General features: G+C 24.6%; 6 protein-coding genes across 7 annotated transcripts; 5 read left to right on the top strand and 1 right to left on the bottom strand.

Moving 5' to 3' along the window:
- The first annotated feature begins 1,980 nt into the window (after positions 1 to 1,980).
- On the top strand, positions 1,981 to 4,948 carry LOC113556611 (endoplasmic reticulum lectin 1). Of its 2 annotated transcripts, XM_026961664.1 has the most exons (9): positions 1,981 to 2,394; positions 2,707 to 2,874; positions 2,940 to 3,075; positions 3,218 to 3,482; positions 3,588 to 3,714; positions 3,829 to 3,879; positions 4,014 to 4,160; positions 4,226 to 4,471; positions 4,530 to 4,948. In XM_026961664.1, exons 1-9 carry the CDS (start codon positions 2,248 to 2,250, stop codon positions 4,857 to 4,859), a joined length of 1,617 nt encoding a protein of 538 aa, XP_026817465.1. In that variant the 5' UTR covers positions 1,981 to 2,247; the 3' UTR covers positions 4,860 to 4,948. The 2 variants fall into 2 exon arrangements, with proteins under 2 accessions (XP_026817465.1, XP_026817466.1); XM_026961665.1 differs by lacking the exon at positions 3,829 to 3,879.
- A 1,109-nt stretch (positions 4,949 to 6,057) lies between these two features.
- On the top strand, positions 6,058 to 7,714 carry LOC113557124 (NADH dehydrogenase [ubiquinone] 1 subunit C2). The gene is made up of 3 exons (XM_026962447.1): positions 6,058 to 6,318; positions 6,388 to 6,531; positions 7,442 to 7,714. Exons 1-3 carry the CDS (start codon positions 6,123 to 6,125, stop codon positions 7,489 to 7,491), a joined length of 390 nt encoding a protein of 129 aa, XP_026818248.1. The 5' UTR covers positions 6,058 to 6,122; the 3' UTR covers positions 7,492 to 7,714.
- A 30-nt stretch (positions 7,715 to 7,744) lies between these two features.
- Positions 7,745 to 8,272, top strand: LOC113557125 (dnaJ homolog subfamily B member 13-like). The gene is made up of 2 exons (XM_026962448.1): positions 7,745 to 7,812; positions 7,878 to 8,272. The coding sequence occupies exons 1-2, from the start codon at positions 7,745 to 7,747 to the stop codon at positions 8,077 to 8,079; spliced, it is 270 nt and encodes an 89-aa protein (XP_026818249.1). The 3' UTR covers positions 8,080 to 8,272.
- Positions 8,273 to 8,795: 523 nt separating this feature from the next.
- LOC113558773 lies at positions 8,796 to 9,254 on the top strand (the record flags this gene model as incomplete). Its single annotated transcript, XM_026964306.1, has 2 exons — positions 8,796 to 8,960; positions 9,026 to 9,254. Coding segments are annotated over 2 exons (366 nt in total), but the record flags the coding sequence as incomplete, so codon positions are not given.
- Positions 9,255 to 9,313: 59 nt separating this feature from the next.
- Positions 9,314 to 9,697, top strand: LOC113558772 (dnaJ homolog subfamily A member 4-like). The gene is made up of 2 exons (XM_026964305.1): positions 9,314 to 9,439; positions 9,516 to 9,697. The coding sequence occupies exons 1-2, from the start codon at positions 9,324 to 9,326 to the stop codon at positions 9,685 to 9,687; spliced, it is 288 nt and encodes a 95-aa protein (XP_026820106.1). The 5' UTR covers positions 9,314 to 9,323; the 3' UTR covers positions 9,688 to 9,697.
- Positions 9,698 to 11,604: 1,907 nt separating this feature from the next.
- LOC113558425 (nuclear nucleic acid-binding protein C1D-like) lies at positions 11,605 to 12,904 on the bottom strand. Its single transcript, XM_026963882.1, has 2 exons — positions 12,629 to 12,904; positions 11,605 to 12,139 (listed from the first exon to the last, which is right to left on the bottom strand). Exon 2 carries the CDS (start codon positions 12,126 to 12,128, stop codon positions 11,676 to 11,678), a length of 453 nt encoding a protein of 150 aa, XP_026819683.1. The 5' UTR covers positions 12,129 to 12,139; positions 12,629 to 12,904; the 3' UTR covers positions 11,605 to 11,675.
- Between the last annotated feature and the right edge of the window lie 274 nt (positions 12,905 to 13,178).

Here is a 13,178-nt window from a genome sequence, read left to right on the forward strand (position 1 = left end):
TTTAATTTTAGTATATTAATATTATTTAAATTCCTAATTAAAAATTTAAAACAAAATTTTTAAATATATTTATTATTGATTCTAATATATTTAGTCAAATACTCCTCCCCAGAAAAAAAAATTGAATGAAAATAAAAATGTATTCTATTTACTGCATTATCGTTGGAACTGTTCTTCTGCAAGTTAATGCCAGTTGGCTATCCTTTTCCGCGTGCATAGATAATTGTAATGCTAAATGTCAATGTGAAGATGTTGGTGGAATAAGTAGAAGTCTCTCGTCGCCACGTGCATGTGATTGTATTTTGATATGCCCATCAGAGTGTCAGCATCATTTGAATCGTCGACGTAGAAACGTACTTCATTGGCTTAGTAATTGGTCATCTCAACCAAGTCAACCATCATATTTTTGCAAAGAAACCAGATTCAATGTATTTAATAATTGTATAAGTCAATGTAATCAAGACCGGTGTTCTTGTCAAGAGATGAATCATGATGGCGGCACGATGTACTATTGCAATAATAGAACTTAACAAGTTGGTTTCTTCTAAAATTTCCGTCGCGCTGAAAATAATCAATAGTAATAATTTATAAAATTTTAAAATAAAAATATAATACCCAATGATTTTATTATTTTAAATACTATAGCGTGTAATAGGTAGTTGATTTTAACTGCTAATTACATATTTCTTCTTAGTCCTTACTCAAACTTTAAGTTTCAATATTAAGTGACAGTACAGTGCCAAGTATAGAATGCACATAGATACATAGAATCGTAACTACATTATATTTATAGACCATCATATTAAAATATGTTGGTACCTACTAATTATATTATATTAATCATTTTCAATAAGTACCTATATCGATCGTAAATGTAATTTAAATTTTAAATACCTATGTAAATTATGATTTTTAAAATATATTTCTAATAATGAATAAAAATTATAAAAAAAAAAAAAAATAATATAAAACATTAAATGATATGTTTACAAATTATTAATTTACTGTTGTATCGATAAATATAATCATAATATATCTAATAAGTGATAAACTGAATTGATGTCGAATATTAATTATTATAAAAGATTTCTGTCTTTAAGTCCAAAAACTTTCCTTTGTAAAAATATATTACGGACTCTAACAGTAGACTAGCTTGTAAGTTGTAATAGTTAAGAACAAGTATTTAAAAAATTGATCCTCACCCTTATTTATGGAATATCTACTAAAAAAAAAAAAAGAATAGAAAATAATATTATTAAAAACGATTGTCAAAATATATTACAATTTATTCGAATATTTTAATGTAAGTTATTGTTTTGGATTATATAAGGTTCATAGGTTTAGTTAAAACCACATAAATTACAAAAAAAAAAAAAAAAATAATTAATAAATAATATATTTTAGTTAATTTTATCAAAATATTATATAAAACGTTTTTTATAAACAGGTTGAGTAGACTATAGTATCATTAACATTTTAAACATACTAACACCAATATATTACAATATACCATACGGCATACAATAATGTTAACACAGGTATTTTTATACTGTAATTGCTAACAAAGTAATTGTTGTCAAAAGAAAAAAGTACACGTGTTTATTGTTTATTAGCAAGGGGTTCGCTCATAATGCAATAGGCAATATTAAGTAGATAGGAAAAACTAGAAAAAAAAGTAATACCCTCCCCAATAAAAAAAAAAAAAATTCTGGATACGTTACTATTGGGAGATTCAAGAGATATACCTAATTTTTGAAAAAGGTACTATAGTCCCAAATTAATTTAATAATTATTCTTTATTGGTAAGGTACATAATTTATAAATGTAATTGACTTTGAGTCTACTCCACTGTTTAAGATAGCACTATCTTTAATCGTAAATAATATAATATTATTATGTTTATTAATGATCTACCTACGAATTATTTCAAATAGATAAATAATGAAGCTTATCGTTATCACTATAATGTTTTAGTTACCCATGTATATATTGTATATCGTGTCGTCGCCTCGTCGGTCAAATTTCGACTGTATATGTATATTTACATATTGTTTAATGTTTAAACAAATTCTTACACTTTCTGTGTTTTAGTGTTTGTCAATTTGCCATCTGTTTTCCATATTAATACATCATACAATGATGAAGTATATAAAACGAATGTCAGTGAAATACATTGTTTGAACTTACTTACTTTTGAATTTGCTACCATAGTTATTAAGATTAATTCTTCTCGAACTATTTTATAATATGATATCGTCGTATAGAATTTATTGGAATTTACTCATTGTTTTCTCATTAAACTTTTGCTATTCACAAGAGTTTAAAGGATTCGATGATACTATATTGTATAAAATAAATTGGCCAGGTAAAGATGTCACTGACCGATTGGCGAAGGTAAGTTTTCACATTAATAAACTTATACATCCAAAACAAATAAAATAATAGTAATTATTTTAAAATTAACATTTTAGTAATAAATAGTCATCATTAAAAAAAAAAACTGGAAGTATAAATTCTATCTTATGGAAAAACATAAATTATATCTTGATTGAAATCTAGTTTCTCCAAAAACTGTAATTGTTATGATATACCCATATTTTAAACCCACCTGTCTTAGGTTAATTTTAATTCATAGGTCTTGCCACTGATAGTGACCAGACACGTAAACACATTTATGACAATAATTTATTGTTAATTTATTATTAGGAACAAGATGAAAACACATTAAATGTAATGACAGCTATTGGTGAATCATATAAATGTATTTTACCAAAACAAGATGAAGTAAATAAAGAATCCGACACATCTTATAATGGACCTAGCCCATTGGAACTATTATCACCATTATTCTCAAAACAAGCTTGTTCTTATAGAGTAAGATATATTCTATGATTTCAATTTAAACAATTTTAATTGCAATTTTTTTTTTTTTATAACAGGTTGATACGTATTGGATTTATGAGGTATGCCATGGGCGGCATGTCCGACAATATCATAATGAACGTGAAGGAAAGACACAAAAAGAACAAGAGTACTTCTTGGGAAAATGGAAAATATTTGATGGTCTTAAATTAGGTAAACTAATGTACAAAATAATTTGTATTGACTTTGTGACAATTAATCAGAAAATGATATGATAGATACTTGTGTAAAAATAACTAATCTATAGTTATAAATATTTTTATACTCTACTTCATTAAATTATTATATTTTACAGAGGAAGAACTGAAAAGATTAGCAAATTTAAATTATCCTGGACCTACGAAGACAAGAAAAGTTGATGGTGTAAACTTACCCTATTTTGAAATGAGCATGTCCGATGGCACAGTTTGTGACCTTAGTGGCCGTCCAAGACAAACCAATGTTTTGTATGTTTGTTATCCTCAAAGTAAACATAATGTGTTTTCAGTAAAAGAAACATCCACATGCCAATATGAAGTGATCATTTTAACATCATTTTTATGCACACACCCCTGGTACAAGTTAGTATTTATTATTTATAAATTAAATAATATGTTCTATATTATTTTTATAAAACTTATGTTTCTGCACGATTGAGTAAAATTAATTTGCAAAAATTTAAATAGGCCACCAAACAGTGATGAATTAAATATTGATTGCCTTCCAGTTGGTGATTCAATGCGTAAACCCCACAACTTAAAAGTCCTTCAATCTGATACATCTAAATTGAAAAAACAAATTAAAATGTTAACTGTAAGTTTAATTTATTTTATTTTTAGTATACATTTAGTACAGTTTGTTTACCAGTTGCAAACTTACTTATTATTTTTATTTTTGAAAGTATTTTTAATTTTATTATTTTTAAAGGATCCCCTCAATAAAAAGGAAAATTACATAATTGCTGTTTCGATAGATAAGGTTTATTATTTTATTTTTTAAATTATCTTGCTTTTCTATTCTTTTTATTGGTTTATTGGTTATTTTTCATTTTGAAATTGAGTTATAAAATTGGATATTAAAAATAATATTTTTTCTTACATATATTTTTCAAGAATGGGGAAACTAAAATACAAGTTAAAGTACAACCAAATAAAGAATCAGAATTAAATTTGTCAAAAGAAGATTCTTTATTAATGCATTCCAAAACACCAAACAATGAAATTGAAGAATATGTGAATGGAGACTTATGTTTATATGGAGTAAGCAAAAAAACTGCATAGAGAAATATTGATCAATATTCAATGAAAATGGTTATTTGTTATAGGGCTCTGGCTGGTGGAAATATGAAATATGTTACAATAAATACATTCGACAAGTTCACAAAGAAAAAGGAAAACCGGATGAAATTGTTGTTTTAGGAACATTTGATATAGATGAACATATTAAGTGGTTATCTCAAAATCCAGAAAAAAAACCTAAGCTGGACGCTTTTGGCAAGAAACAAGTTATATCTCATTTTTACTCTTCTGGATCTGTCTGTGAAAAAACTGGCGATAAACGAGAAACTGAGGTAAATAATTAATTTTTAACTATTCAACTGTTATCCTAATCCCTAAAATTTTTTTCAGGTACGGTATAAATGTGTAAAAGGTCGATATAATGAAGAATCAGTAGCACTCTATTTGTTAGAGCCCAAAACATGTAAATACATTTTGACAATAGAATCACCATCACTATGTGAAATTATTAATGGACCAATGGATGAATATGGCATGTTCAACATAAAGCCACTTTATGACATAGAAAATATAAAAAATAGTGCTCCATTCCAAACACAAACTATGGATAAAACACAGGAATATTTTGAAGAAAATATAAAAAAAGATACAATTCCACCTGTTGAACAAGAAACTGAAGTATCCGATGAAAAAAAGAAAATAGTGAAAATTGAATTATAGAGAATGTTTATTTTTAAATACTTTGCATATTATTGTTTGTTTATATATTTTGTTTATTATTTATTAACTGCCAAATAAAATGGGTCCATATATTTAATATGATAGTTTTATTTGAACTAAATCCCTAACAAAAAAAAAAAAAAATGTTTTATATCATCACATCTGGTGACTTTTATTTTGGTAATATATTTATTATTTAGTGATTTAGATTATAGATAAAAATTTTCTATGTTATAGGTAAAGAAAAGTTAAAAATTAGAAAATGGAGATTAATCAGACATTCTAATAGGTACTAAAAGATGCAATATTGATATTGAAATAATATTGCACCTATCATCCAAAGTTGAGAGGAAAAAGTAAAACAAGATAATATATTAATAAATACAATATAGTATCTAAATTTATAGAGCGATATGTTTTCAGAACTTTTTTTTTAATTATTAATTTTAATTGTCTTTAGTTGCATATTGTGATGACTGACAGTTAACAGAAACAGATTAATTTTTGTATTATTATTATAAAGTTATTAGGAGTTTGTCGGCTTATATTTTTTATGATATTTTATTATATATTTAATATTTATATTACTTTATATAAATAAAAATCATTTATTTTTCTATAGCCATTCAGACAACCCATATGTCAACTTATATAATATTTGGTCTCATATCTGCACATATACATTAAAAATAAAAAATATTAGCCTTTAATGTGTTCTTATGTAGGTACATAACTATCTAATCCATCATACTTCAACATTTATTATAATTAATAATTATACAAAACTTTACAGAGTTAACCCTCAACATTGAAGATCAAACCATTTTTACAACTTCTAAAAATTAATTCAAACATATTAAAAAAAAGATGCCTACTATCATATAGTATGCAGTCTATTGTAAATACCTTAATATTAATATAGTATTAAATCATCTTACAAAAAAAAAAAAAAATTATAGTTAAATACAGGTATTTAGTAGGTACTTATTAGTTATTGTCGATGTTTAAAATATTGTGATGTTAATATTGTCTATTAAGTATTAATATGTCTATGAATTGCGGACTAAGATATCTCAGTCCGCGCTATGAATCATACCGCCAGTTTTTGTAATGCGGACTGAAGTTATTACGTGTATAGTGGTATTGGCAATACTGGCAAGTTAATCGGTCGTACGGGTAAAATCTTTGATAACATTGATAAGAGGTCAAATATAAAATTTTACTTTAGCTAGGTTTTTATTTTATTTTTTTAAAAAATTGAAAATGAAGCCCATTGTAGATTATAAAGTGGCGACTTCTGTAGATCCAACGCCAATAAATTTATTGACACCAGGACCAGATTATGAAAAATACCATACAACGTGGTTGGAAGACAAATGGTTTCCTTTCATGGGGTTTGTATTGGGTGCGGGTTCAGTCTGGTACACCTATACAATTAATAGAAGGCCTTTTTATTCTGGTGAGTTATATCGTTGTGTCATTTTAAACGTAAATTTTATATGTATTAAATTGGATTATTTTTGTTTAGGATTACATGTAAAGCTAGGTGCTGGAATCATTGGCGCTACTGCCCTCTATTATTACAAGCAATATAGAACTTCATACTTGGCTGATAAAGATGCCATGTACAGACATTACATTCAACTACACCCTGAAGATTTCCAAGCTCCAGGTTTGTTTGTAAATCAGTTCTCATTGGTTAAGCTAAATATTTATATACTTAGAACACATTTTTATTGGTATTAGTCAATTTCAACCCAAAAAATAAGATATTTGCCTCCTAGAGATGTATTTAAATAACATTTTAAACAACTCAACATTTTTAAAATTTTTAATTTTATGCTAAAAAGACACCTATTTTTATTTAAACATTGAACATACTAATCTAACTAGTTATGCAATATGAATTTTGAAAACAAATTCAAAATTTTCATCTTATGATATTTAGTCATACTAGCCACTATTCAATTAATTTGGACATTCATTTATAAAAATTGGACTTTAAAAAAGTATATAGTTTTATATATTCAACTAATTATCCTTTTTAGATAAATTAATAGAAAAGTTGTTTGAATGATTTAACTTATTATATTAAAATCAGTTTTAAACATAAAAATACATAGAATATTTAATTTTAATACTTATGGCTTGAAAATGTATCACAAGATAAGTTGACCTTACTAGAATTAAAAATTAAGTTTAAGATAAAGCCATAATATGCTCATGGCTCATCATAGTACATTGTGAGTGGCAATTGTCTATTACCCCTATAAATAAATGGATGGTAATTGATCTAATTTTATTTTTATTATAAATACTTAATGAAAGTACTTACCTATTTAACTTTGATAAATAATGTAATAAGGTCGCAAAATGCACTTTTTTTATAACAGTTATTATTATAAATCTTATAATAAATCAATTTTATTGTTTTAAACAATGTTTGGAAAATATTTTTAGAATGACTTTAATTAAGCGTAATTTATGTTATAAATTATTCAAATTTATATTTTTCTTAAATCATTTTTAAGATACATTAAAAAAAGTTTCATAGATATATGATTAAAATTATTTTATTTCAGAACGCAAGAAAGTTGGAGAACTATTCAAGGAATGGGTCCCTGTACGCTAATTTTTAAGAATTTACAAAATTAGAATTAGTTAATCAGAGATAAACTTTCAAATATTTTATTGTTAAAGTGTAAAAGTAACCTTTGAATTGTAAAGAAATGAATGCCTTGTAGATTATTTTCATGTACAAGTTATGCAGCTGTACAATTATAAAATAACAAATATCTATAGTAACTCTTGTCTATTATTCAGTTATTTGATTAAAAATTCATTTTTTGTTTAAATCTTAGCTAATATCTAACTTATTTTAAAATATGAATATTGATTACTATTCAATATTAAATTTAAAAAGACATTGCACCAAAGATGACATACATATAGCGTATGCAAGTTAGCTAAATTATAATTTTCAAACTATTTCATTAATATTATTAACTATGATTTTAGATTTGGAAAACTAGTAAAAAGTCAAGTTCAAAATTGTTGTTTGGTTAAGTTGTGTGAAGCATATGAGGTATTATCTGACCCATTTCGCCGAGCTATATATAATGAATATGGTGAAGAGGGAATTAAAAAAGGTGTAAAAACCAATGACTTGTACATTGGTCCATGGACTTATCATTGTAATGTGATAAGCACATATTCGTAAGTAGGCATTCTTAGGTGCAATTTGAGATTTAAATTTGTGAATGCTACAAATTTGTTTAATCTTTTGTGGGTCCGTACCTTATAGAAATGTATATGTTATGCTAATTATAATAATAATTAATCTGTAAAATCAATAATGACAACTATTAGAATAAACAAAAAATTATTCAATTCTTGTGAGCTAAAACTAAATTAATGCATAATCACTATAAAAACCTATAAGGGTTGAAAAAGTATTGAATTATTATGTATTTAATATTGTCCAATATTGAACTTAATATATATATATAAACTGTTTAAACATTTTATTTTTTTTGTTCCAATATGAACTACTTAAGTGGAATCTTAAACTTTAAATATTTAAAACCTATAGCTTATTAAAAATACCTAATAAATCAAAAATCTCAAATAATGTAAAATTAAATTTATATTAATGTTTAATTTTAAAATTTGTGTTAATGAAGCTATGTTTACATCAATCTGAAAATAATACATTTTCTACAAATTCACAATACTAATATACCTATCTAGTTATCCATATCTATTTAAATGTTAAAAATAATTATATTATTAATAAATTAAATAAATAAATTTATTCTTTTGAATTTTCTATTTAGAGGGGAGTCACTGTTAATTTAGGATAGTTAGTTTTTAGGGATAAACCCCCACATTTATGGTGGTACTATGATTTTAATTTCACAGTTTTTATGAAATATATTTAAAATTATTTTTAATATGTACCATTTTAGAGAGTATTGTGCACTTAATAACCCAATAACTAATTTGTTCATGAAATCGAATGGTTTATTAGTTTTGGATTTAAAAAAAAATAAAGGTAGACCTGATATAGTGAAGTTGCGCCTTCCATTAACACTGAACGAAGTAATTTTGTTTTGAAAAACAATTAAAATTCTGTAAATAATTATTAATTAGTAAATAATTTTTAGGTTTTTAATGGAACAATTAAATTAGTTAAGATTAAAAAAAATTCTGATTTTATTTGTGATTCAATGGAAAATGAAAAGCGAGTTCTGAAAATAAAAATACCACGAGGATTCCCTACAGGAGGAACATTAAAATCTGAGATATCAAAACTGGACATCGGTCATAATAATATTAAAAGTATCGTTACTCATATTATATATTAAAAAATGTAAAGTGAAGAGAGGATAAATAATTTATTTAATAGCTGTATACATTTTCACCACGGAGGATTTACCCCATAAAGTTTTCAAACGAGATAACATGAATTTAATTATGGTTCAAAAGGTTTTGTTGAAACAAGTATTACTTGGTATAAGAATTGTTATTAATACATTAGACGATAAGGTATTAAGGATAAATATCACTGAACCTATAACGTAAGAAAATAAAATACATTTTTAGTTCAATACCTAATACCTATGTGTACAACTTAATTATTTTTAAAATGTTTAGACAAGATTATGTTAAAATAATCCACAATGAAGGCATGCCTGATATGAATTTTCCATCAACACGTGGTAACATAATCATCCAGTTTGACATAATTTATCCACTTTATTTTCCAATTACAGATGAAAAATTTTGTGAATTATTTGATAGCGAAAAAAATTACCTAAATAATTAATTGTTTTATATACATATAATCAGTGTGATCATAATATGTTAATATAATTCTATATAAAAAAAAAAAAATACAAAATCATTATTATTTTCTAGGTAAATTTTTTCATTTTATAAACTTCTAAATGATTTGAATTCAATTTAATTTTATAGTTAATTTTGAAAAAATTGACCAAATAGCTATGCTGGTTTTTTTATGATTATTTATCGTTGCAACTGAACCACACAATTTATGAAAATCTATTCTGTGTCTGAAATTCCTAGGGAAATTTCGAATTTGGAGTATAAGAGTACTCAAGATTTATATAATAGATTTTAATTATATTTTGTTAAAGTCTTCAAAATTAATTTTTAATAATCAATAAGTAAACTTTTTATCTTTTATATTAAAAAGATAACATATAAAATTGTATATATAATAAATAAAAATACTGAATAAAACTCAATTCTTATTTAGATCAAACTTACTACTTAGTCTAAAAAAATATTATAGGTGAACACAATATAATGTATATATATATTATTGTTTATATGATACAGAAAAGATAAAATAAAGTAGATGAAAATCGTATTATTAAATATGAATAAGAGGTTATTTTTTTTTCTTCCAACATTTCAGTTTCTTTTTTTTTTTTATTAGTAGATTTGGTAAAAAATTAAAAATCATTAATTTTAACAATTATTTAAAAATTATTGGTTTAAGATTTAAAGTCTTAAATAATTGCAAATTAAGATTAAATATGGAATAAAGTAAATTGTTAAATCAATAGTTTTTAATGGTTTCTCTTTATAAAATGAATTATTAATTATTATGTTATGCAATGATTCAAAGATATTTTTTGCAAATTTATAGTTAATTGTTGTATTGAAAACAATAAAACATTATTAATAATAATCTTTATACCCAAAATATTGAATTATAAAGTAAAATTTAATTTTAATTATGTCCATTGCAAGTCATTAATAAAATATCACAAAATAATTATTTTGATACTAATGATTGTTATAGCTCTATAGGATATATTTTTAAATGCAAAAGTAAGCATGAAAGACTATAACTATATTTACAAATTCATGTTTGTTTGACTATTAGAACTTGAAGATCTTAAATGTATTGTATAAATCACTCAAAAGTTCTTTAATATTATAATAGTAATATCCATGATAGAATAGGATAAAAAGCTAACCAATTGATAAATATTTGAATTAGATTTGGAAAATAGAAAATTTGTGAAATAGTTATCTAAGATCTGTCGAGATCATGAAGAACTACAATAAAACGTCACAGGACACAGTACAATTCAGAACATTCACTAGTATCAATTGCACTATAAACCTATAACTAATTGATAAAGTAAAAAATATGAAAATTAGAAAGTATTATTTAAAAATTGTAATATTACATTTAATGCTGAAGCAAACAAAACAATAGAAACATTATAGAGTATTTATTATAATTTTCTAATACCATTGATACTATTCTCATACTAAGAACAGGTTATTTGAGTTAATTCGTTTTTGCCTATTATGATATATTTTATAACTAATAGGGTAGATTATTGAAATTTAGGATATTAGAAAATATATATGCAATAATTAATCAACTGATGTTTCGTCTCAATAAACAAAAACATTTTTTGGAAAAGTATAAGAACCTAAATGGTAATATCTTTTGATGATCATTTAAATTCTTGATTACAAAAACTTAATTGAGCAAATGTGCTGTAAAAGAAAAGTAAAAATGATTAAATGATAACAAAACCTAACTAAACATACTGCAGCTGATGAATTAATACATTATGTATATTTTAGTAATTTATCTATTCTAAGTTATAATGGTTGTCTCTTATGTCAACCTTTATCAAAGCTGAAGGTGTCAAAACACAAATAAGAAAAAAATACAAAACATTAAAATACAGTTTAAACCTTGGTTTATTGTAAATTTACAATATAATAATAAACATCATATAAAAAAAGTTATCTAAAATAATTTCATTTTGATGGGTCGCCATTTTCATCAAATTTTATTTTTTTATTAGGTTTTTCCATATTATGAGACCTACGTTTCTTATCTTCTGGTGTCCAAAGAGCATGATCGATAAACCTTTCGGCAGCTTTTTTATCAACTCTTAGCATATTTTTTTTGGCCATAGCACCTTTAGCCATATCCATAGTTGATTTTATACGATCTAACTCTCGTTTTATATTGTGAGTAGTTGGATCTGTACCACCCAATCGCAAGTAAACCCAATACAAACTATTCAATGTAAATGCAATTAGTAGATCATGCTTAATTTTATCTTCTACTGATAAAGCGGTATAATTTATACTCATTCTTGATTCAAGTAATGTTTCAATATCTACAATTGAATTGTCTAAATTTTTAATATTTGTAACTAACTCTTCATCTTTGAGTAATTCTTCATCCAAGTCCAATGTTGCCATTTTTATTTGTCCTAAATAACAAAAATTTTAAATTAAATAAAAAAATTATTTTTACCATAGATTATCATTAAATCATAATACTATACTATCTAAGATTATACTCAGCATATTAAAATATTATGATTATGATTATTATGTTATTTTGTGTAATAGTAAATGTATCGAGGAGTAATTTATGTTTTATTTGGTAGGTGATTTGAATCTTAATACAAGTAATATAAATGTTTTTGATTATTTAAAGTACTCTATATCTTAGTTATGTGCAAGATATAGAACCTGTAATTTATATATATAAAATATATATTTTATTTGTAATATTATTAATTAGGGGATTGAGAAATAGAACTTCTTTTGTTGGAAATTATGTTATGCAACTTCATTACATTTTAGTTATTAACCTAATTTCATATTTGAAACAAATGTATTGAGTAATGAATAAGATAATACAATAATATCACGATTTTAAAGGTCTAAAGAAATAGAGTAAATGTTAAACTCACCAAGTTCGTAGTCGTCAGTAAATGAAAAATGAGTATACCAACGACACCGAGTAAAATCGGTAAAAGATGATATGATCGTTGGATTATAGTAGTATAATATTGGTGTCTACTGGACTGGAATCTATATGGTATATGGAGTATAGACACTATAGATCGTGAAATTACTTTTATAATAATAATAATAGTCTATGAGTCGGCAGTCAGCATTGTATACTTATTAATTTAAAGTTTTAAACTCATCTAGTTCTCGTACATCGCGCGGCGTGCACCGTAGACGGTTATCACAACTTAGCTCGTGGTAATCATTAAACTCGTGACAATATCAGATAATATCGGGGATCACTATTTTGTATACCACGATATACTAGTAGTTCCAATGAATAATTGTTCTACAGTATTTATACTACCAACTAATACTTCCAACACTTTTGTTTTGGGACTTAGTTGACTGTTCCGAAATATTATTTATTTCATATGTTGTTGACTTATTTCTAATTATTACGCTTATGCGTTATATTTTTCACGTTTATGGTTTGCTTGACCAACTGTT

This window comes from Rhopalosiphum maidis, chromosome 4 (genome assembly GCF_003676215.2).
Source record: "Rhopalosiphum maidis isolate BTI-1 chromosome 4, ASM367621v3, whole genome shotgun sequence".
Classification (NCBI taxonomy): domain Eukaryota; kingdom Metazoa; phylum Arthropoda; class Insecta; order Hemiptera; family Aphididae; genus Rhopalosiphum; species Rhopalosiphum maidis.

Bases quoted from the DNA above. Each gene is read 5' to 3' on its own strand.
- LOC113556611 (XM_026961664.1), top strand. From the start codon at position 2,248: ATGATATCGTCGTATAGAATTTATTGGAATTTACTCATTGTTTTCTCA. The intron at 3,483-3,587 runs GTTAGTATTTAT...AAATTTAAATAG, and splicing joins TGCACACACCCCTGGTACAA to GCCACCAAACAGTGATGAAT. The intron at 3,880-4,013 runs GTTTATTATTTT...ATATTTTTCAAG, and splicing joins TTGCTGTTTCGATAGATAAG to AATGGGGAAACTAAAATACA.
- LOC113557124 (XM_026962447.1), top strand. From the start codon at position 6,123: ATGAAGCCCATTGTAGATTATAAAGTGGCGACTTCTGTAGATCCAACG. The intron at 6,319-6,387 runs GTGAGTTATATC...ATTTTTGTTTAG, and splicing joins TAGAAGGCCTTTTTATTCTG to GATTACATGTAAAGCTAGGT. The intron at 6,532-7,441 runs GTTTGTTTGTAA...ATTTTATTTCAG, and splicing joins TGAAGATTTCCAAGCTCCAG to AACGCAAGAAAGTTGGAGAA.
- LOC113557125 (XM_026962448.1), top strand. From the start codon at position 7,745: ATGAATATTGATTACTATTCAATATTAAATTTAAAAAGACATTGCACC. The intron at 7,813-7,877 runs GTATGCAAGTTA...CTATGATTTTAG, and splicing joins AAAGATGACATACATATAGC to ATTTGGAAAACTAGTAAAAA.
- LOC113558772 (XM_026964305.1), top strand. From the start codon at position 9,324: ATGAATTTAATTATGGTTCAAAAGGTTTTGTTGAAACAAGTATTACTT. The intron at 9,440-9,515 runs GTAAGAAAATAA...TAAAATGTTTAG, and splicing joins AATATCACTGAACCTATAAC to ACAAGATTATGTTAAAATAA.
- LOC113558425 (XM_026963882.1), bottom strand. From the start codon at position 12,128: ATGGCAACATTGGACTTGGATGAAGAATTACTCAAAGATGAAGAGTTA.